Raw genomic sequence first — 21,716 nt, 5'->3', positions numbered from 1 at the left:
TATAAGAACAATGGTGTCTGTTTTTAGCGTCCCCACGCAAAAACCTGCTCAGCAAACACGAACAAGCCATTATCTCCAATGTGCTGGCAGTGAAAGTGGTACAATGCGTGTTTTGTCTCACTGGACAGAAAAAGCTGCATTGAACTGTTCTCATGCAGATAGTAGCAGGTGAAGATGTATATAAGGGCTGCTGTGTGCCCACCCACAGCACCGAGGTCTCACAACCATCCAGCAGCCAACATGGGCAAGGTAAGTAAAGGAAGGCCATGGATGTAAATTTATAACAATTTGGATTCATTGCCCAGGGTATACACCCTCGCAAATCCCATTCATTAAATAGATGTGAAAAATATAGTTGCAACTTTTTAAAACTTTATCTCGGTATTCCAGTTTAACAAACCATGGATTAGGGGCAATGTTTGTAAGTGTGGTTCAACTGTATACATATGTAAGCTTAGAGTCCTATCCCTCTTTGGCGTTACATTATTTTAGTTCACAGTACAGAATGGTTTTAGTAATGACGCACCACCATCAAGGCGAGTAGATCCAAACTTCAGCAGCACATTATATAGAAGTGGTGAACTGCCTCTACCTTTAATCACCCGAGCGGTACTTTACTCTTCAGATCTGAACGTTTCTAAAATGCAATCGGTCTCGTTTTTTGAATCTTCAGTTTCATTTCAGTCTCCCAAAGCAGATTTTTTTTTATAGAAAACACCAACCTCACGTGGCTGTGTAAGTGTTTTAAAGACACAGAAGATGGTAAAATACTACAAAAATAGGTTTTACAGAAAAAACACCTGCAATTTAACACACAATGACGAAGTCTCCGATACAATCAATAGAATTACAAGCACAAATTTTCTTTTAGGGAAATTTGGCTTATAGAAATGTGAGAACTCTGCAAAATCATAAAGTTGCAAAATTTGTCCAGTTAGTTGATGTTTCGACGAGGCATTTTCATTTTGTGAAATTCGGATTTTATTTTCCAAAAATGTAATCTCCATCAGTTGGTCTGGTTGTTTTAAATGGAGACAGACAATAAAAAGGCAGCACACTGCAATACTGCTTTACTTATTCTGCGTAGGGTGGAAGGGACTGCTGTGCTAGTGGCGACTGGTGATTGGAAAAATTGTTGAGACAGGAGGGTAAAGACCGATATTAATTCATATCCCAACTCAATAGTGTTATTTTTTTTAAAGTCTGAGTGGGGAGCTAGAGTTCTAAGCATGGGGTCAAATACAGATCATAAGTCTTGTGAGACAGTTTTGTGGATGTATCAGTGCATTTTGCCTTCCGACCCGGTAAGAGCAAAGAGGCCTGTGACTGACAAGATTTCCTTCAAACCTTCACCAGGGTAACCAGTTCATTCTTAGCACAATTGTTATTAACTCTCATTCAGCCCTCCCCCCATACACTCTCATTCCCCCACTAAACCATACACTCCTATCCACACACTCACCCATTCTTCCACTCACCAGCTCACTCATACTCCATGCATTCTCACCTACCCTACCACTCATTTATCTAATTCACATTGGCTCACACACTCACTGTTGTACTTTCAATTATTAAAATATATTGTTGAAGGGCAGCATGTTGCATTTCAGTCAATTCATGTTTTTTATGAGCATTTGTCTACCTATCATGTCCACAGTCATCTACTCAGTTACTTGCTTAAGATAATTTACTAACCTAAACACATTCAACAAATCATTCATTTCCTTCTACCTTACATCAATCACCTACCTACTCACATTCCCTCATCTGCGTCTAGCTTCCCACTATCATTCGCCCAATTAATTTAACCAGTCATCACATTTACATATCCACTCAGTCAACCCCGACATTCAATAACTCACCCATTTACAAAAATACGCCAAACATCACTGATTGAGTAACCAGCTACAGTAGTGGCTTTGCTAGTGCTTGTTTTATTATCCCTGCAGATTCCATCTAGATGGCCCCCCGCCCCAACAATACGCATATATAATGTGCAAGGGAGATAGAACAAGCGAATGCAGCCATGACAGTAAAGAGTTGAGGCCTGCCCTTATTGGTGCTGCAGAGGAGGGAAAGCAGTTGGAAAAGGAAATCAGAGACAGGAGGGTGAACAGATTTTTACTTTCTTCTCCCAAGTTACTTGTGCTGTGAATTTTGAGGCAGCTGCTGATCTGGTCATGTTGCTGGAAAATGTCACGTCATCACAGCATGATGAGATCGAGGATTCCTGTGCGTGCTCATACTGATTACGAATGGGCTCCTTTTCTGACTTTACATACACTACATAAAAGGTGACTTGAAACCACAGACTGACTAATATGTTTGTCTGTGACGTCATCCGCATGATTCCTAAGTCCATCCTTTTCCCATCACAGGGTGGGTGTCGTCAGTGAAGCTTGCTGGACATTCCTCAACCTATGGGCTGATAGTAAAAGGTGGGGTAACTACTGCTTAGTAGTTCCATCGGTACGCCTCTGCCCACAACCTCCCCCAAACCAAATGACACACAGGCAAGCATGTTGGGATGAAGAAGTTGCAGGTTTATTTGTTGTACAAATAACAGAATGGGTTAACTGACAGGCGACCCCCTACACCCCACAACCCCTTGTTGCAAGGCGCCTGAAGTTGAGCCAAAGATGCGGACACCAGCGGCCATAGCCCGGTGTGGTACCTGGGAGGAAATCCTCCCACCGGTGGACCTATCGTCCACCCACCCCACCCTCCAGACAAGGGAGAGTTAACTCACACCTTCTCCATCCAGGCGGGGCGTTACTGGCAAGCCCCCGGTTGCTCAGGCTTACAACCGCCCTAAGGACTAACGGGGCGCCGTCGAAACCAAGTCCCCGAGAAGGGCCCCCTGGATTATGTATGACTCAGCACGGTGCGTTTCGCACTGGGGCTTCAGGTCCTGTTCCTGCGCCTGTCCTGTATGGGGATCGCCTTGTAACTCCTCCTGCAGCAATAGAAAACATAAATACATTATTGATAACCCCCCTCCCCACTTCCCCCCTTTCAGCGGGTGAGCGGCAGGGAGGGGAGCTGAAGAGCGCGGGCCTCGCGTCCGTCGGGGGGATGGGAGGGGGCTGGGAGGCCTAAGGCTAGTGGCTGGCGAGGAGCAGCCTAGGAGCGACCGACTAGTGAGGGGAGTAGCAGCAATAGAGGGCGCAAGGAGGGGGGGGCGGCCATTTTAACCTGTCCCAGGGGGGACGCCCCTTTCCCTAGTTGTTGACGCCCCCCCCACCATCTCCACCCACCGGGGAAGGGCGGACGGCTCCCCACGGCACTACTACGGGGTCTGCCCTCCTATGGGGTCCCCTGCAGGGACCGCGGGCATCCTGCATAGTAGTTCCATCGGTACGCCTCTGCCCACAACCTCCCCCAAACCAAATGACACACAGGCAAGCATGTTGGGATGAAGAAGTTGCAGGTTTATTTGTAGTACAAATATCAGAATGGGTTAACTGACAGGCGACCCCCTACACCCCGCAATCCCTTGTTGCAGGGCGCCTGAAGTTGAGCCAAAGATGCGGACACCAGCGGCCATAGCCCGGTGTGGTACCTGGGAGGAAATCCTCCCACCGGTGGACCTATCGTCCACCCACCCCACCCTCCGGACAAGGGAGAGTTAACTCACACCTTCTCCATCCAGGCGGGGCGTTACTGGCAAGCCCCCGGTTGCTCAGGCTTACAACCTCCCTAAGGACTAACGGGGCGCCGTCGAAACCAAGTCCCCGAGAAGGGCCCCCTGGATTATGTATGACTCAGCACGGTGCGTTTGGCACTGGGGCTTCAGGTCCTGTTCCTGCATCTGTCCTGTATGGGGATCGCCTTGTAACTCCTCCTGCTGCAATAGAAAACATAAATACATTATTGATAACCCCCCTCCCCACTTCCCCCCTTTCAGCGGGTGAGCGGCAGGGAGGGGAGCTGAAGAGCGCGGGCCTCGCGTCCGTCGGGGGGATGGGAGGGGGCTGGGAGGCCTAAGGCTAGTGGCTGGAGAGGAGCAGCCTAGGAGCGACCGACTAGTGAGGGGGGCAGCAGCAAAAGAGGGCACAAGGAGGGGGGGCGGCCATTTTAACCTGTCCCAGGGGGGACGCCCTTTCCCTAGTTGTTGACGCCCCCCCCCACCATCTCCACCCACCGGGGAAGGGCGGACGGCTCCCCACGGCACTACTACGGGGACTGCCCTCCTATGGGGTCCCCTGCAGGGACCGCGGGCATCCTGCATAGTAGTTCCATCGGTACGCCTCTGCCCACAACCTCCCCCAAACCAAATGACACACAGGCAAGCATGTTGGGATGAAGAAGTTGCAGGTTTATTTGTAGTACAAATAACAGAATGGGTTAACTGACAGGCGACCCCCTACACCCCGCAACCCCTTGTTGCTGGGCGCCTGAAGTTGAGCCAAAGATGCGGACACCAGCGGCCATAGCCCGGTGTGGTACCTGGGAGGAAATCCTCCCACCGGTGGACCTATCGTCCACCCACCCCACACTCCGGACAAGGGAGAGTTAACTCACACCTTCTCCATCCAGGCGGGGCGTTACTGGCAAGCCCCCGGTTGCTCAGGCTTACAACCGCCCTAAGGACTAACGGGGCGCCGTCGAAACCAAGTCCCCGAGAAGGGCCCCCTGGATTATGTATGACTCAGCACGGTGCGTTTCGCACTGGGGCTTCAGGTCCTGTTTCTGCGCCTGTCCTGTATGGGGATTGCCTTGTACCTCTTCCACAGCCCTGGGCGTGGCCCCCGCTGCGCCCAGAGCCCCCACTACCTAGCCCTATATTCTCTATTTGCATCCGGCTATTTCTAACGCCTCCCCTAGAACTAATAGGAATATTGCCCTGCCTACTTTGGACAGATGTACCCCATCAGATTCCCGGCAACCAATAAATTTAGCGTGCAGCAAGCGTGCCTGATGAAACCTACCCCTCGCTGCTCGCCGAATTTGCGCTTAGCTGCGTCTACGCGCCTGCGGGAAACTTCTAGCGCCTCCTGCGATGTCGCCCCATGCCATATTTGTCTTGGAGATAATTCTGACCAAAATACGCTTCATTGTCCCAACTCCCTGCTCATGATGCTCAAGTCTTTCCTCATTGCATCCAATAAACGCTTCTTGTCTAATGTTGCCAGGTCGTTCCCCCCTAGGTGCACCACTAGGATGTATGGCGGCCGCCTACTCTCCCTCTAAGTCCTACGCAGCATCACCAAAATTGCTGCCCAATGCATTCCGGGGAAGCCAAACCAGGATATATTAGTGTTGGTGAAGCCATGCTTCCAAGTGTTTGCACTCATCCATCTCACCAGTCTTGTGACATAAGAGTGCCCCCTCACCCGCACCTTTGTTCCTGCAATGGGACACAATAGGTTGGAAGATTATAGTTTATTTGAAAACTTCAAAAGCACTGCCAAGTAAGGCAACCACCAAAGTGTGGCAACTGTAATTTGTAAAACACATTGTACCTTAAACTACCACATGAGCACTACGTACTTATTCTTTCCTTGTCTACACGTTCCCTACCATAGATCTGCTAACAGGGCGTATTACACTCACTGGTCTCACATCTCTTTTGTAGCAGTTGGAGTCCCATCGCCCTACTCTCTTCATCGCCTCGGCTGGAAGACCTTTCTTCCTTGAGGCCGCCCCTATCCTGAAAGAGTGCGAGCTGAACTTGGCCCCCCTTGTCGTGTAGCCTGCTAAGAATAGGCACTCCTGCATCACATGTCCAGGTTGTTTTTCATTGGGGCTCTAGGGGAAGGTGACGTCTCAAGGCTGTGAGAAAAGTCAAAGGCTGCGGTGGGTAAACCCTAGCAGCGCTCAATCAGGCACAAGCTCACTCAGACGCAGAAGGCCTTGTAAAAAGGCCAAACAATTCCTACTTTTCCTTCTTTTCGGACCTTCATTTAAATGTTGTATATTTAAATATGCTTTTATTTTAGGAAGCCGTAAAAGGACTGGGGGCGCAGCCCCTGCTCCCTTATACTAGAGCCACTGAAGTACAGTCTGGAGAGAGCAACATCAGGCCCCAGGGCCACGGCATCATTGCGGCACAATCTCCGGATAAATAACTTGTCTTTGCGAAGCTTGTTTGGGCCACGGGACTCCCAGGGGGACAGTCGCACTGATACAAGCTACAAGTTCCTGCGTAATTGAAGTATACAGGAGTAAAAGTTGGGACATAATCAGACTGAACATTACTCATTTACTGAAAAGTTAATGAAAACAATGGTGACTAGTCCACAATGCTTCATTTGCATCTGTGGATTCAGGTGGGGGCCCACCATCACTAATTTTTGGGACACGCTCTTATTTTTACCCTTAACATGCTTTGATCCAGAATAAGAAAGAAAAACACAAAAGAGTGAAAGGAGGATAAAGAGAAATACAGAAAAAATACGACAGAGGGAGAAAACAGTGATGAAAAAGAGCTTGTAAGAGTGAGCAGCTAAAGATGCAAGCGTGTAATCGGATAGATTAAACTGGTTTAAGGTGGAATATAGACTATGAACCCTTGATATTTAGCACCCTGAATGTGCTGCCCAAGGGTTTCTGGGCAACACTTTGGGCCCTGGCACATATTCTCTCAGGCCTCTAAAGGATTACCATTCATGAAACACAATCTCTATGTAATCAGACGTTAAAATCTATCCTACCTTGGGTCTCACATACATGCTCGGAAGCTTTTATTTGGACAAAAGCCAATGTGAATAATGGTCTGCCTTGACATTCCAGTATGGTGGATCTAGTATCTCTGATATTACCATCAGCAGCACCTATATTGAATCCTTTATCTTCAACCACAGTCTAATGGGCTTATTATGAGTACGGGAACCTGGGACTGCCTTACTCGCAGTTGCAGCATGACCAACCTGTATTCTCAGTGTGGTCATTGGATTGCAACCAGCCTGCCACAACACAGCCAGCACTGCCAGGATCCTGGATCCTGCTGGGCCAGCAGTGTGCAAAGTGGGGAGGAATGGAGGCCTTGCGTATCCCGGCACCCCTATCCATATTAGGAGTTTCCCTTCCGCACACCTTTTCATGGCTATGATCCCACCATGAAAAAGCTTGCGAAAAGTCACGGAGACGGCCCCCAACAGGGCCCCAGGGCAAATCTGCCCATGGGGGTGGAGTGCAGGGGGGACACATGTTCTGCCCCCTACAATCACACTTTTGTGTGTGCATTGTGTGACATGCATGACATAGTGCATGCCGCACAGTGCATGTAGTGCACAGTGATAAATGAAGCAGCATGGAATGCAGGTGAGTTGAGGAAACCTTTAATCTAAGTAAGTAGAAAGAGAATAGAGCGGGCTCCCTTCCATGAAGGCAACAAACAACTGCAGAAGAAACAAACCCTAACTCAAAAGCAAACATAGAATATACACATAAGAGCAGTCTGGTGGAATACAGGTCATGTAATAGCATTCTATAAAGACTAGAACAGAGACTCATGTACTACATGCAGCAGGCTACCTTACGGTGGTGGTCTGCTTGTTAAGCTCTCCTACGAGCCTGCCAGACAGCCGCCATGAGACTGGTGCGACATTACCCACTCTCCCTGGATTCAACTTGAAATCCAACGGGCCGGTACACCACAGGCTTAGAGATCTTTCTGGGGCTGCTGCAGTCCCAGTCTAAGATCACAAAACTCGGAATAAAGCCCTAAATGTGGTGTGATTGTTTAAGATGACTGACTGAAATTCTGCTTTTTATGGTTGATGCCCTTTCCAGGTAATTTTAGCATACTTTCCAGTCCTTAAGAGCAGGCTCTGTCTAGAACTCATGCTTACATTACCGTAACACAAAAATTTAATTCAGGATGCTTTTCCCTGCAATTAAAGAACTGTTGGTGATATTGGATGCAAAAATGTGGCTCACCATTGCCAGGGCTGTGTGGCACCAAAGTGTGTGCCCCATGAAAGAGCAGTTCACTAAACCATACTGCTAATGATAAATAGTTGAAAATTACTTTTAAGGGAACTTTTACTCGTTTAAGAAATTCTCAGTACTGGGTTGAAGTGAGATAACTAACACATTTTAAATGTAACACTGATACTTTCAATCCTAATTCACCATGTCGTCTTTAGTCTATATTAATCAATTGTTTTATTTTTGTCCACAATAGATTATTTTCTACGAGGATAGGAATTTCCAAGGCCGCTCCCACGAGTGCAGCTCTGAGTGTCCTGATCTCAGTTCTTTCTTCAGTCGCTGCAACTCCATCCGGGTGGAGAGTGGCAACTGGATACTGTATGAAAACCCCAATTTTAGAGGGCATCAGTACTACCTGAGGAGGGGCGAGTACCCTGACTTTCAGCAGTGGATGGGTTACAATGATTCCATCCGGTCATGCCGATTGGCCCCTCAAGTAAGTAGTTGATGTAGTTATACTTGAAACCTATGTCAGACATTCTGATCTGCATGGTAAATTTTGCATGGCAAAGCCCGGTCTGTTTCTTTAAAGATGAAGAATAATAAAGAGACTTGTTTTGAGACTTCCTACCACAGCTCCCATGTTATTTTTATATTGGCACCATTGGACTATGTGTACTTCATGAAAGGAGAAGAGAAGAAACAAAGAGAAAAAACTCTACAATACAAATGTTGGATTCTTGTGGCACTCCCTTTTGTGTGTGTTTTTGTGTTTTAATATATGTATGGTTTTGGAGTAGTTTGACCATTAGAGGGTGAATGCAGACCACTATTACCTTGTGTAACTAGACCCTGTGTAGCTGTCTTTAGCCAGAACTTCTCTTGCTTTGGGATTAGATGGGCTACAATGACTCCATCCATTCATACTGCTTGACCCCTCTAGTAAGTGGTTTATGTAGTAATACTTTAGTTATACTTTAAAGCTACATCAGATACCTGGATCTGTAGGTAAATCTTGCATGGTAAAGTGGGTGCATAGTCTATAAGTTAACAAGAGATGCAGTCTAAACTAATGTCACTGGGGAAAGAATAAGGCAATGCAACAAAGTTCTATTGATGCCAATTTGCTGCACTCCATCTTTCAAATTGTAGGGAGCTGCACATGAAAAACAGGCAGTGATCAAATGTGATGTAATGCAAACTTGTAGGGTAGGTTTTTGTCCCTAGATCTGGAATGTCTTGCCAATAAGGTCCCTGCAAGGTTGGAGGTGGGGCACAACTGTCGAAGAAGAATTCAAGAATCCCTTTTCCTATACTGTATGCACATGTGTTTCCTTCTTACATAAGTTCGGTGTTCTGACCAAGAGGGCTGTAATGCCAACTTGTAAGGCAGCTTTTTGTTCCTAGAACTGGAATGTCTTGCCAATAAGGTCCCTGCAAGGTTGAAGGTGGGGAAGAATTTCAAAGAAGAATTTAGGAATCAGTTTTCCTATACTGTATGCACATGTGTTTTCTTCTTACATAAGTTCTGTGTTCTGACCAAGAGGGCTATGTGAATTCTGTATGAGATTCAGGATATCTAGTTTTTATATCTTATATCATCCTTTTTTTTAAAACCATAGTATGAGCAAAATGTTAGTCCAGAGGTATGAACAAAGGCCAATGGACAATACGAGCCACCAGTCTTAAATTTTCTGAATACTTTCTATTTCTTTTACTGTAAGCTTTTAATTATATATTAGTCTACTAAAACATCATAATGCTGATATTGTGTGATATACCTCTTCACAAAAGTTTTTTTAGCACATAAATGATTTATATTTTGCTTATTTTTCTGATTAAGACACACATTCTATTTTTACAAAGCAAAGTATAACCTGATTGTGATTCGAATTTTCTCATCGTACTGAGAATGTATTAGCATTTCATGAGAATGTTAATCTAAGTTCTATTCTTTAACTTATGAATGCTCTGGCAAATGTTATTCATAAATTTTTTTCTCTTCTTGTTTCTTATCCAGCACCGTGGATCCTACATGCTAAGGGTTTATGAACGAGAGAACTTTGGAGGTCAGATGATGGAGTTCTCTGAAGACTGTCCACATGTTTATGAACAATTCAATTACCATGACATCCACTCCTGTAATGTGCAGGATGGACACTGGGTCTTCTATGAAGAACCCAACTACAGAGGACGTCAGTACTACCTGAGACCCGGCGAGTACAGGAGATACAGTGACTGGGGAGCCTCAAGCCCCAGAGTTGGTTCTTTCAGAAGAGTAAGGGATCATTATTGAGTTATCTTGAATGTGAAGCCAGTCTATAAACGTATGCAATAAATTATGTCACAATAATATTCCCTTGCATTGTGTTATTATTAACACCAAGCTGATGTGCATTTGTAAACTGAAATTGCCATGTTGGGTGTATTGATACAGGGCCACATGTATCATGTATTTTACTGGTCGCAGAATCGGGCTAATTGTGACCGGTAAAATGCATTTTGGTATGTATGAATTTCAATTTAAGATTCGGTAACGTTACCAAATCGCAATTTGGAATTGCGAAAACATACCAATTCGGTCTTAGGGTGGGTGTGTTTAGGGCATCCCTTCCTAATACTGAATAGCAACAGTATGAAAGAATGTTTTGTAACCAAAATGCTGTCGCAAAACATTCACATTTTACCACCTACTTCAAGTGAGTGGTGACCCATTTACAAATTGGAAAGGGTCCCCAAGGAATCCTTTTCCCTTTGGGAATGGTAGCAAAAACATTTTTTCAGAGCAAATAGTGGTCCCAAGGAAAACGGTATGAATTTAAAAAAATGGTTGCTTTATGTAAAAGCAATATAGGACATGGTTGTCCGCTGACCCCCGCAGGCCACCATCCATGTGATTTTAGCGATTTCTAGTGGGTTGTAAATTGTGACATACCTCATTAATATTCATGAGGTAGGTCGATTTGTGACCCACTTGGAATCGCTTAATGAAACTCATGCAGTTTCATACACTAGAAATAGCAATTACATAATTGCGATTAGCAGAAAATCGCAATTAGGTAATCGCTTTCCACTATTGATACATGTAGCCAATAGTGTAAGATACAATACAGAACCCCACATCTAGAAGCGTTCAACTCCATTTTCTATTATCTCAATGTAACTTATAGTTCATTCTGTTGTTCAAAACTTTCTTCCTAGAACAAAATCTTTACACACACGACATCTTGGCATAAAAGTATAAATAAAGGTTTCCCAAAACATGTTTATTAACAAACTGTGAACTTGCCAGTTGATTGATTCCTTTTTTTCTTCATCACTTTTACCTCTCTCCCGGGGGGGGGGCAGAGGGGGGGTAGCACCATATGATTTATCCATTTGGTGAATTGTCCACTCAATTGGATTTTCACAATTCATTTTGATTCTGACTCATAAAACAGGCCCAAACAGCTTCCATACCTTTCCCTTCAAGTGAGGAAATCATCCACTGTACAGCTTTTATAAACTAGGAAAACACGGATAGTCCATTGATTGTATTTCTTTAGTTTAAACACTCATTAAGACCCTACATTTACAATTAACGTCCTTACAGATAAATGTCTTTCTATTTACATTTCTCACTGTAAATTATATTCATTGCCATTCATCTTTCTTGCACTATCTTAAATGTCTAGGCAGTCACTGGTATTTGCCTTCTTACTTCCCAACAATAAGAATTATTGTTTATAAAGAGATTACCAGCTGCCTCTCCCAGATGATGAATGAAGTAGAAGTGAAGAACTATATGTGCGAATGCCACAGTTACGGTCAAATTTATCAAGGTGATGCATCACCCTTGTGCTACGCAAGGGAGCACCAGGGCATCGCAAAACCTTAGTGAGATTTATCAATCCATGCAAGACCCACCTTGTTTGGCCCTTCACAACTTGATAAATATGGGGTAACACAAGGCAGCGCAAATCGCTTCTTGTGCTCCTCTGTCACAGGGATGTCTTCAATGGGTGGAGTGTGGGTGTTCTCATGCATCCACCCATGGATTTTGGCGCATTTCCAGATTGTTTTTGTGTAGGAAGTGGCCCCTTCCTGCATAAAAACAATATTGTCTACAAAGCAGGCACCCTGACTCAAGGGTGCCTGCATTGGGACAAGCCAATACAGCTCTAGGAAACGACAGCAATGCGCTGTATAATGGTAAATACAGCACATTCCAGCTCTTTCTCTTTCATGCCGCACATCACAGCAAAGTGTCTTGCTGCATTGTGTTGTGTGAAAGTTTGAGGAATCCAGACCCAAGTGTCAGTGCCAAGACAAGAGCAATTTGTCAGAGGTTGCTACTGGGAGACTCTGACCAAAGTTATATAATACAATTGCGTTTGCTAGAGCCTGACCCATCTCTTTAAATAGGCCAATAATGAAAAAATTAACAAGAAAGTACTTTATCCTCCATTGTGATATTAGAATTTCCAGCCTCCCTAAAATCAGCACTGGATGGCTGGATTCACTTTTTATTAAAAATTTGACTTTGCCCACCTCTTTACTAAAATAGTTTGTTCCAGTCATGGAAACGTTTTCATGTACTGGGAACAGAGGTCATATTTGATGCAGATCTTACCTTTTTTCCCCAAATCATTCTGTGGAGACAATTTGGGCATTATTAATGGTAGTAACAGTGTGTAAGGATCATTGTTATATTTTGGGCCCTGGACTTCCTAGGAAACCTATTGACAATCAAGCAATCAATCAATCAATCAGAGTACTTGTAAAGGGCGCTAATTACCCATGAGGGTCTCAAGGCGAGGGGGTGGGGGTGCTACTGTTCGAAGAGCCATGTCTTATGGAGTCTTCTGAAGGCGAGTAGGTCTTGGGTCTGCCGTATGTGGATGGGGAGTCTGTTCCAGGTCTTAGCAGCGAGGTAGGAGAAGGATCTGCCGCCGGAGGTCATGCGTTGAATGCGGGGGATGGTGGCGAGGGTGGGGCTGGCGGAGCCGAGCTGGCGGGTGGGGGTGTGGAAGCTGAGTCTGCTGTTCAGGTAGGCTGGTCCGGTGTTGTGGAGTGCTTTGTGTGTGTGGGTGAGGAGCTTGAAGGTGATCCTCTTGTCGACAGGGAACCAGTGTAGGTTTCTCAGGTGGGGGGTGATGTGGCTGCGTCAGGGGGCGTTGACGATCAGTCGGGCGGAGGCTGTTTGGATGCATTGTAGTCATCGTAGGTGTTTGGCTGGGATTCCTACGTAGAGTGCATTGCTGTAGTCAAGTCTGATGCTGACAAGGGCATGTGTCACCGTTCTTGCTTTGGTCAGGATCCACTTGTAGATCCTGCGGAGCATGTGGAGGGCGTTGACCTGTTTGGACATGGAGAGGGAGGGGTCAAGGATGAATCCTAGGTTGTGTGCATGGTCGGTGGGTGTTGTTGCTGGTCCCATCGTGGTCGGCCACCAGGAGTCATCCCAGGCTGAGGCTGACACATTTCAGAGGGAGCAGGATCAGCCACCCCTAAACTATAACTTGAGTAAAATGAGCACAATAAATCTAACTTGCAGTTACTCTATCAGCTCAGGATGAAATCAGAAATTATGTTGACTCTATGCAAATATAACAATCTACCCCAACAAATCCCTGTCCAGACTCAAGCCAACAAATGGACTTGAAACAACTTAAACATTGTGGCAGGTTTCCTGAAGTGCACTAATCCAGCCTTGAGCATGATCCAATTCTAGACTGTGTGTTTCTCCTAACCATATCCAATTCAGTAAACTGCTTAAAATGGAGTTGTTCAGATTGAGATATGACTAAGATAAAGAAGACACATATTAGTAGCTTTTCGTGCATCCAATTTTCTATGACTCTCTAGTGACTACCAGGTAACAATGTAAAATGAAATCTTAAATAAATAAAAGGTTTTAACTGAATTGTCCTCAGTGTTTTCATTTTCGTTTTTAACAGTTATATAATGTTTGTAAATCATACAACACAACAAAATCATATCATGTTCTCATGGCAATTTATTTCATTATTTCTCTTGAGTCTCAGCACTTTATCACTGCATACAGTCCTGCATGATCATAAGTAGCTGATGACTTAAGTAGTTGCACAATGCACTATAAAAAGTAGAGACATATATTTTAGCCATAATTTACTCTAGGGCAGTATACCTCCTTGTCTTTATTGGGCTTTTATGTATCTCACCCAACACTGCCATCAGGAGGGATTTTACTGATCTGCCTCATTGTCCTAAATGTCCCCACCCAGTAGGCCGTTACTCATGGGTAGTACTCTGGCATTGTGCTGTTTCAGGAAGCCCGAATATATGAAATCTGTATGCCGTGTAATAAAGTCTTTGAAAGAATTTGAAATGAATGAGTCCGGGCCCGATTCAAAGAACTAACTTAAGACAAAATCCTAAACTTACTACCATTTTGGTATTCACAGAAGGCACTTACTCATTTTGGTATTCACAGAAGGCACTTACTCATTTCGGTATTCACAGAAGTTAGGAATTATAACTTTACTAATCCCAAACTGAAAAAAATCCTAACTTTAAGACTTTCGGTATTCACAGAAGGCATATACGTGTCCTAAAGTTAGGAGTCCTAACTTTAGGACCCTTAAACTGAGAAAAATGCTAACTTTAAGACTTTCGGTATTCACAGAAGGCATTTAGGAGTACTATAGTTAGGAGTCCTAACTTTACTACTCCTAAACTGAGAAAAATCCTAACTTTAAGAGTTTCGGTATTCACAGAAGGCATTTAGGAGTCCTAAAGTTAGGACTCCTAACTTCTGTAACTTCTCTGAATACCGAAATGAGTAAGTGCCTTCTGTGAATACCAAAATGAGAGAGTGCCTTCTGTGAATACCAAAATGGTAGTAAGTTTATTATGTGGCCTTAAGTTAGTTCTGTGAATCTGGCCCACAATATTTACTATTCAATGACTAGCTCACACAAAAAAGCCACCTGAATGAATTTATAATATTTTAACATTCTACAACATTTTGTTATTGCAAGATTACCAGACGATTCCTAAACACACACAGAAATTTGATGGGATGTCCTCACACACCTACAGGTGTCAAGCTTCATCATAGGATATCCCCATGCTCCCCAAAAACTATGATTTGATGGAGATCAGGCCTACACTCTGAAGTCAGGGAGGCACTTACTTCTAGCTTAGGATCCACAGATTAAAAACTAATGTGATAATCCAGTCAGATTTTTACCATGTAGGGTAGCACCGGATATAAAAAATTTGGCATGGAGTATCCAGGAATTAGTATCCCAACCCCACTATGATGCCATCATGTTTCTGCCCAGCAGCTCAGCCGAATCCATGGCATTCATTAGGGTAGATGTTGGATTCTCTTTAAGCATATGCCTTTCATATATATACTAATGTTCTGGGGTCTAACGCTTGTTGCCACCCAAAGTTCATAGGTCACTTAGGGCTAGATGTAGGTAATTCCCATTTACAGACTCTTAAATACCGAATTTTACCGAATCGGTATTTAAGAGTCTGTAAATTGGAAGGGGGCAGATTTAAGTAATTCCGAATTTAGGAATACCAAATCTGTAAGATTCGGTATTTACCGATTCGGTAAATACCGAATCGGTATTGCCCATTGATTCCTATGGGCCTTGAAGCCCATAGGAATCAATAGGAAATACCGATTCGGTATTTACCGAATCGGTAAATACCGAATCCTGCAAGGGTGCAGGGGGTGTCACTTTGACACCCTCTAGCACCCCAAGTGCAGGCTTGTGTGACATGTGGCACACATAGATGACCTAAGGGCATGCCTGTGTGTCACATGGCACAGGTGTGCATGCACACTTGAATTCGGTATTTTACCACACAATAGGATTGTGTGGTAAAATACCGACTCTTAAGAGCCTGTGGCACTCTTAGGAGTGTCAGCTACATATGGATTTACCGATTCGGTAAATATACCGATTCTGTATTTTGCCGAATCGGTATATTTACCGAATTGGTAAAATTACCGATTCGGTAGACCCACTACATCTGAAAAGCCTAATACTGGTCGGAAACGGCCGAAATCAGCCGTTTCCGTCCGGTATTAGGGCTCCTACATCTGGCCCATTGTTACCTGGAAAACAGTAATAACAAATGCCTTTTACAAATATATCTATTGACTGATAACGCTGGACCTGGAATCCCTCAATCTCATTTTTAGGAAATAATGAATGCAGTGTTAGCATGACACTGCACTTGTGTATCACACCCATACAATATTGTGTAGTGTCATTGTAGTAAGTAAATACGCTGTAGTCCGTAGTATATTGCAGAACCAATTTATTTCTTAAGCTGGTTACGAACAACCCGACCAGCTAAGTCGAGTAACTGCTATTTTTTAACGGTTCGGTGAGAGAACCCTGGGCCCGAAGTATGAGAAAGAATTACTACAATGAGCCCAGGCAGTCCCACGAGCCAAGGGAGCATGAAGATAAATATACCATATCTCCTTTCCTTTAACATGGAATGGAAAAACAAGAAAAAGGACATTACAAAACAAAGTTAAATCATTAAATCACAGAGAAAAATAATAATGTTAAATCATTAAATCACAACTAGCATGTAAAATAAAATAAGCATGTGTGACCTGATAATAACAGAAACAAGTCACAACAAGCATGTGAAATAAAATAAGCATACATGACTTGATAATAACAGTAACAAGTCACAACCCCACTCCCTTCCTATACAACCATTAAATAAAATCTTTTCAATATGCAGGTGATTCTCGTTCACGAACAGGCCTCTCATAACTGCAATGAGATGTTTTATCAGACAACGAATGTGGCACTTGTGAAGAAGGAATATTAGGAGAGATTATCCTTTTTTTTATATAAGGCTATTCTTAGAAGATTCCATGTTTGACCATTCTGTAATTTGACATAGATTTCTCCGACAGACTTGCCAGGAAAGGGCCTCTGAACTGGTTAAACCCCTTATGTGTTCCACCAGGTTTAACCTTGACTAAATCACCCTGAGATACTTTCCTCTTATCTTTGAAATTGTTTTGCTGATAAGGGGAAGAAGGAACCTCTAATTGATGTTTCAGTAACCATATAGGAACTAATTTTGTGCCAGCTAGTCTGCCCCTCATTAATTCAAAAGGAGATTTAAACATACCCTAATATACTGTGGTGCGGTAGGCCCAAAGCATTTCTTTAATTTCTTTTTGTACAGAACCGCTAGATGCAAAAGCTAATTGCATAGTACCTTTTACAAGTCTGTTTACCCTCTCACATTAACCATTACTCTATGGATTGTATAAGGATGTGTGCAAGTGTTTCAAGCCCATGTAATCCAAATAAAGCTCCATTTCCTTTGAAGTAAGTTGTGTGACATTACCTGACAGAAGTGTAGTAGGAATGCCCTCTCTATGGAATATCTCATTGAGTACTCTGATGGTGAATTGTGTATTAATATTTCTCATGAAAGCAACTTCTACCCATCTGGAAGCTGAGTCGACCAATACTAAAGTGAACTTCTCATGTTCTTGCAGTTCATGACACCTTCCTCAGGCACCACATGTTTGGGATTGGAGGAATTACGGACACCCACGCCCACCTGTAGCCTCTTCTCAGAATCTTTGCAATCTGCACAGTTCTCTAGCCACTGTTTCACATGACAATCCATACCTGGCCACCAAAATCTTTCTTTCAAGCATCTAGCAGTTAAAGTTTGGCCTAAATGGCCCTCATGAGCTAAGGCAATAACCCGAGACCTGAGAGACTCCGGTGGTATGTATTTCTCACCCCTCAACACGATGAATTCACCTTATGTGGAAATCTCATCTTATAATTGTACATGGGGTCTAAGACCAGGTAAAACGGTACTTTGTCTACACACCCCTTCTTTGGTCATCTTAACAACACCTTTCATAGTCATATCATTTTTCAGGCCTTCCAACCATTCCTCTTTAGAGATGGAGCTACTCAAATCATCTGTGAGACCCTACAAATAAGCAACCACATTTTCAGTAATCAATTCATCTGAGATAGCTTTGGTGTCTGGTGGCCTAGACAAACAGTCTGCAACATTGTTGTGCCAACCAGGTACATACTCAACCCTGCACATTAAGTCTTGCACACTAACCGCTAATCTAGAAAGTCTGCCAGAACAGTTTTTAGTACCACCAGGACCTAACACTTTTAGCAATGGCTTGTGATTGGTGGTTCTGAGAGAAAATGTCACACCCCACAAGAAAACCCTAAAATGTCTAGTAGACCATGCGGCCGCCAATGCCTCACGCTCAATACCGAATAGTTTCTCTCCATCTCGGTTAATGACGCAAAGGCAACAGTTCTTTCTTGTCCACCATGTTGTTTGTGTTAAAACTGCTCCAAGGCCATCAGCACTGGCATCCACAGTCAAAAAGATAGGTAAATGTGTGACAAAACTAGTTAAAATGTTGGCATTGACAATGTTTTCCTTAATCAAATTAAGAGTCTTTTTTTGCTCAGTGCCCCATAAAAATGTCTTCCCCTTCTCCATTAGCTCTCTCAATGTTTCAACTTTGTGTGCAAAGTTTTTTACAGATTTTGCATAGTATTCCACTATGCCCATGAACGATCTCAACTTCTCTCTGTTATCTATCTCTGTTACATTTAATATGGCACTGATGTTTAGGTTGAATACCCTCTTTGCTGACATGATAACCAAGATAATCCACCTCTTGAACAGCAAAAACACATTTGTCTTTACGTAGAGTCAAACCAGCAGTAGACAAACGTGACAGAACTTTATCTAAAATGGAATTATAGTCACCAACATCGAGACCAAATCAATGCCCTTTAAGGTCTCCCTAATTATCCATTGGAAGGTACTAGCATCAGAGCATAATCCAAACGGAAGTCTATTGAATTGGTATGTGCCTTCAGATGTTATGAAAGAAATATACTCTTTGGAGTTGGGGTGAAGTTTTATTTATTTATTTATTTATTTCCATTTATATAGCGCATTATCACCACAGGGTCTCTAAGCGCTTGTACAAAAAGAAAACGGCAATACCGAAAACAGATAGAAAACTTACAACACACCCCATGCTTCCCGAAAGAGTATGGTTTTTAGCATTCGGCGGAAGGGCGGCAAATTTGACTCCTTACGGAGATTGGTTGGTAGTTTATTCCATGCTGCAGGAAGCAGAGTGGAGAACGCCCGCCCGCCCAGAGTGGACAGGCGGAACCGTGGATTAACCAAAAGCGTGTCTTCAGTGGACCGCAGCACCCTAGCAGGGATGTAGCCGGATAGTCTGGATTTAATGTACCTGGGCGCATTACCATAGAGTGCATTATGTGTGATACATAATCCTTTGAACAGTGCTCTCTGTCTAACAGGGAGCCAGTGTAAGTGATGCAGGAGAGGTGAAGTATGTGTTTTCCTAGGCTTCTTAAAAATCAACCTCACAGCATCATTCATTACTGTCTGAAGCCACGCGAGTTGTTGCTGAGGCAGCCCAATATACAGCGCATTACCGTAATCCAAACGGTCGAGGATCATAGCTGACACAGCACTTCTAAGCGTAGAAAATGACAGCAGGTGAGAGATCTTGCGAAGCTGTCTCAGAAGACCAACACATGTGCCTACCACCACAGACACCTGTTTCTTTATAGACAGATTGCTGTCAATATGGATTCCCAGGCTTTTCACCACGGTTGCTGGTCCGGTGTCCTGCCCAACTCCCTGGGCCAAAACCCATCATTCCAAGGGCTGCCCTGGATGGTTATAGGCAGCACCTCAGTTTTATCCGGGTTAATCTTCAAGGAGTTGGCGGACATCCAATTTACCATGAACCTTAAGATGTTATGCAGCCTGGTTTGTGCTCCTGGTGAATCCTCTATTTGGATGACGATCTGCGTGTCGTGTTGAAAGTACGCGCTGCGTAGATCTAATTTTGAGAAGATTTTACCATCAGCCAGGCCTAACATGATCTCATTGATGTTAGGGAGTGGAACATTGCCCATTATAACAGATTTGTTTAAACTCCTCATGTCTACACAGAAGCGAAAAGAGCCATCTTGTGTTTGAGTAATAACTACTGCAGATAAGCACCCCGCAGCTTCCACAGTTTTAATAATGCCATCATTGAGCATTTGTTTGAAGATGTCCTTGACTTGAACTCTTGCGGACCAGGGTATCTTTCTTGATACTTGTTTTACTAGTACAATATCTTTTCTGAGTTTTATTACATGTTGAAATCCAACAGCTTCTCCTAATACAGTATTTAACACCTTTTCATGAGTTGATAGAATGCTTTGAAGATCACGATTAACATTATTAATACACATTACTCTAGGATCAACTCTAATATTCAGTCAGTCAGTCAAAATTCCTTTATTCGATAACTTAATATCAAAAAAGACATGGTACAATCAGGATAGCAGTTAAATTCTCAATTAAAAGACTCTAATATTCAGATCGCATTGATGAAGCCACCCCAACATGGCAGGGCCATGAGGGGATACATAAATCTTGCCATCAGTAACTCTCTTCTTGAAAGTAATGTGAGCCTCAAAGTACCCTAAAACTCCAATGTTAGCACCCTAGTTACCCTTTAAAATAACATCAGAAGGTATCAAGTTAGCACTTTTGCAGGAAGTATCATACACATTTTTTGGTGTTATGGTATACAACGAACCAGTGTCTACCATAAGTGACACTGTTTGTTGATTGATATCAAAAACCGCCTTTGGACGTGTCAAACACCTGTCTTTACCAATGTCGGGGGGTTGGTCTGATCTGATCATCATAATTGACGCCTTGTCTTCCTCCTCAACCTCTATCATAGCAAAGTTTTTACTGGGTGTTGTCTTACACATACGTACATAGTGTCCCTTTTCTACCACATCTATGACATGAACTTGTGATACGTTTTTGCCAAAGTGAAGTAGGAGGTCTAGTCGTAGTGTTTTCCCAACTGGGCGCCATGTTTTTTAATTGCTTTCCACGTATGGGATTCACTACCTCACTAGTACCAGCTTGTAACGCAGCTACTTCTGAATTTTTATCTTGTTGTATCATTTTTAACTCTCTCATACACTTGTCACTTTCTTCTACTACTTTAGCAATAGTAATAGCCTTTTCAGGGATGGATTGCCAGCAGCCCATAGTCTTTCTTGGGCTTTCTAACTACTAACATTGCACAATTAATTGGTCCCTGATCATAGCCTCCTGCATGGTTCCGAACTGACATCTAATGGATAACTCTCTCAGTCAGACACAAATTCATCAATGGTTTCATTTGGTTTTTGTGGTTGGGTATAACATTTGTGTCTTCGCATGACTACATTCTCTTGTTTAGCAAATCTAGTACGGAATCTAATTAAGGCACTTTTCTAAACATCATCTACTTCATGGGGTGAAACAGGAAGGTACTTGCAAATTCTTTGTGCCTCTTTCCCCAAAGCACCTAATAATAAAGCTTTCTTACAAAATACAGAAAACGTTGAGCCATCCAGAGCAACATGGTAATTTTCGAAAGAGTCACACCAATCATCTCAGTCCATGGAAGGTTCCTCTGGAGACATTAAAAACGGAGGCGGTGCTGGAATAGAATTGTTAACATTCATTAAGGGGAAGAGTGAATAAAGAAATACAAACAATTAAGTGAGGTTTTAATCGATTTCAGCTTTAAGAGTCAATTACAGCATCACGTTAGACTTTAATTTCACGTGCACAGTAGAGTGTTTTTACTTGAAAGAAAAGCTGGTCTCTTGTGTGAATTTCTGTCTCGTGCTTAATTAATTTTTATAGGCGCAGAGTGGATGTCACACAAGCGTAAGTTTCTTGCCAGCAGATGATTTGTAAAGGTAACAGGCGTA

At 43.4% G+C, this 21,716-nt stretch overlaps 1 protein-coding gene across 1 annotated transcript; it reads left to right on the top strand.

Moving 5' to 3' along the window:
• The first annotated feature begins 214 nt into the window (after positions 1-214).
• LOC147730553 (gamma-crystallin-3-like) lies at positions 215-10,233 on the top strand. The gene is made up of 3 exons (XM_086958592.1): positions 215-249; positions 8,132-8,374; positions 9,899-10,233. Exons 1-3 carry the CDS (start codon positions 241-243, stop codon positions 10,172-10,174), a joined length of 528 nt encoding a protein of 175 aa, XP_086814718.1. The 5' UTR covers positions 215-240; the 3' UTR covers positions 10,175-10,233.
• Positions 10,234-21,716: the final 11,483 nt, after the last annotated feature.

Source organism: Lissotriton vulgaris, chromosome 2_1 (genome assembly GCF_964263255.1).
Source record: "Lissotriton vulgaris chromosome 2_1, aLisVul1.2, whole genome shotgun sequence".
NCBI lineage: Eukaryota > Metazoa > Chordata > Amphibia > Caudata > Salamandridae > Lissotriton > Lissotriton vulgaris.
This window is presented reverse-complemented; position numbering and strand designations above follow the sequence as displayed.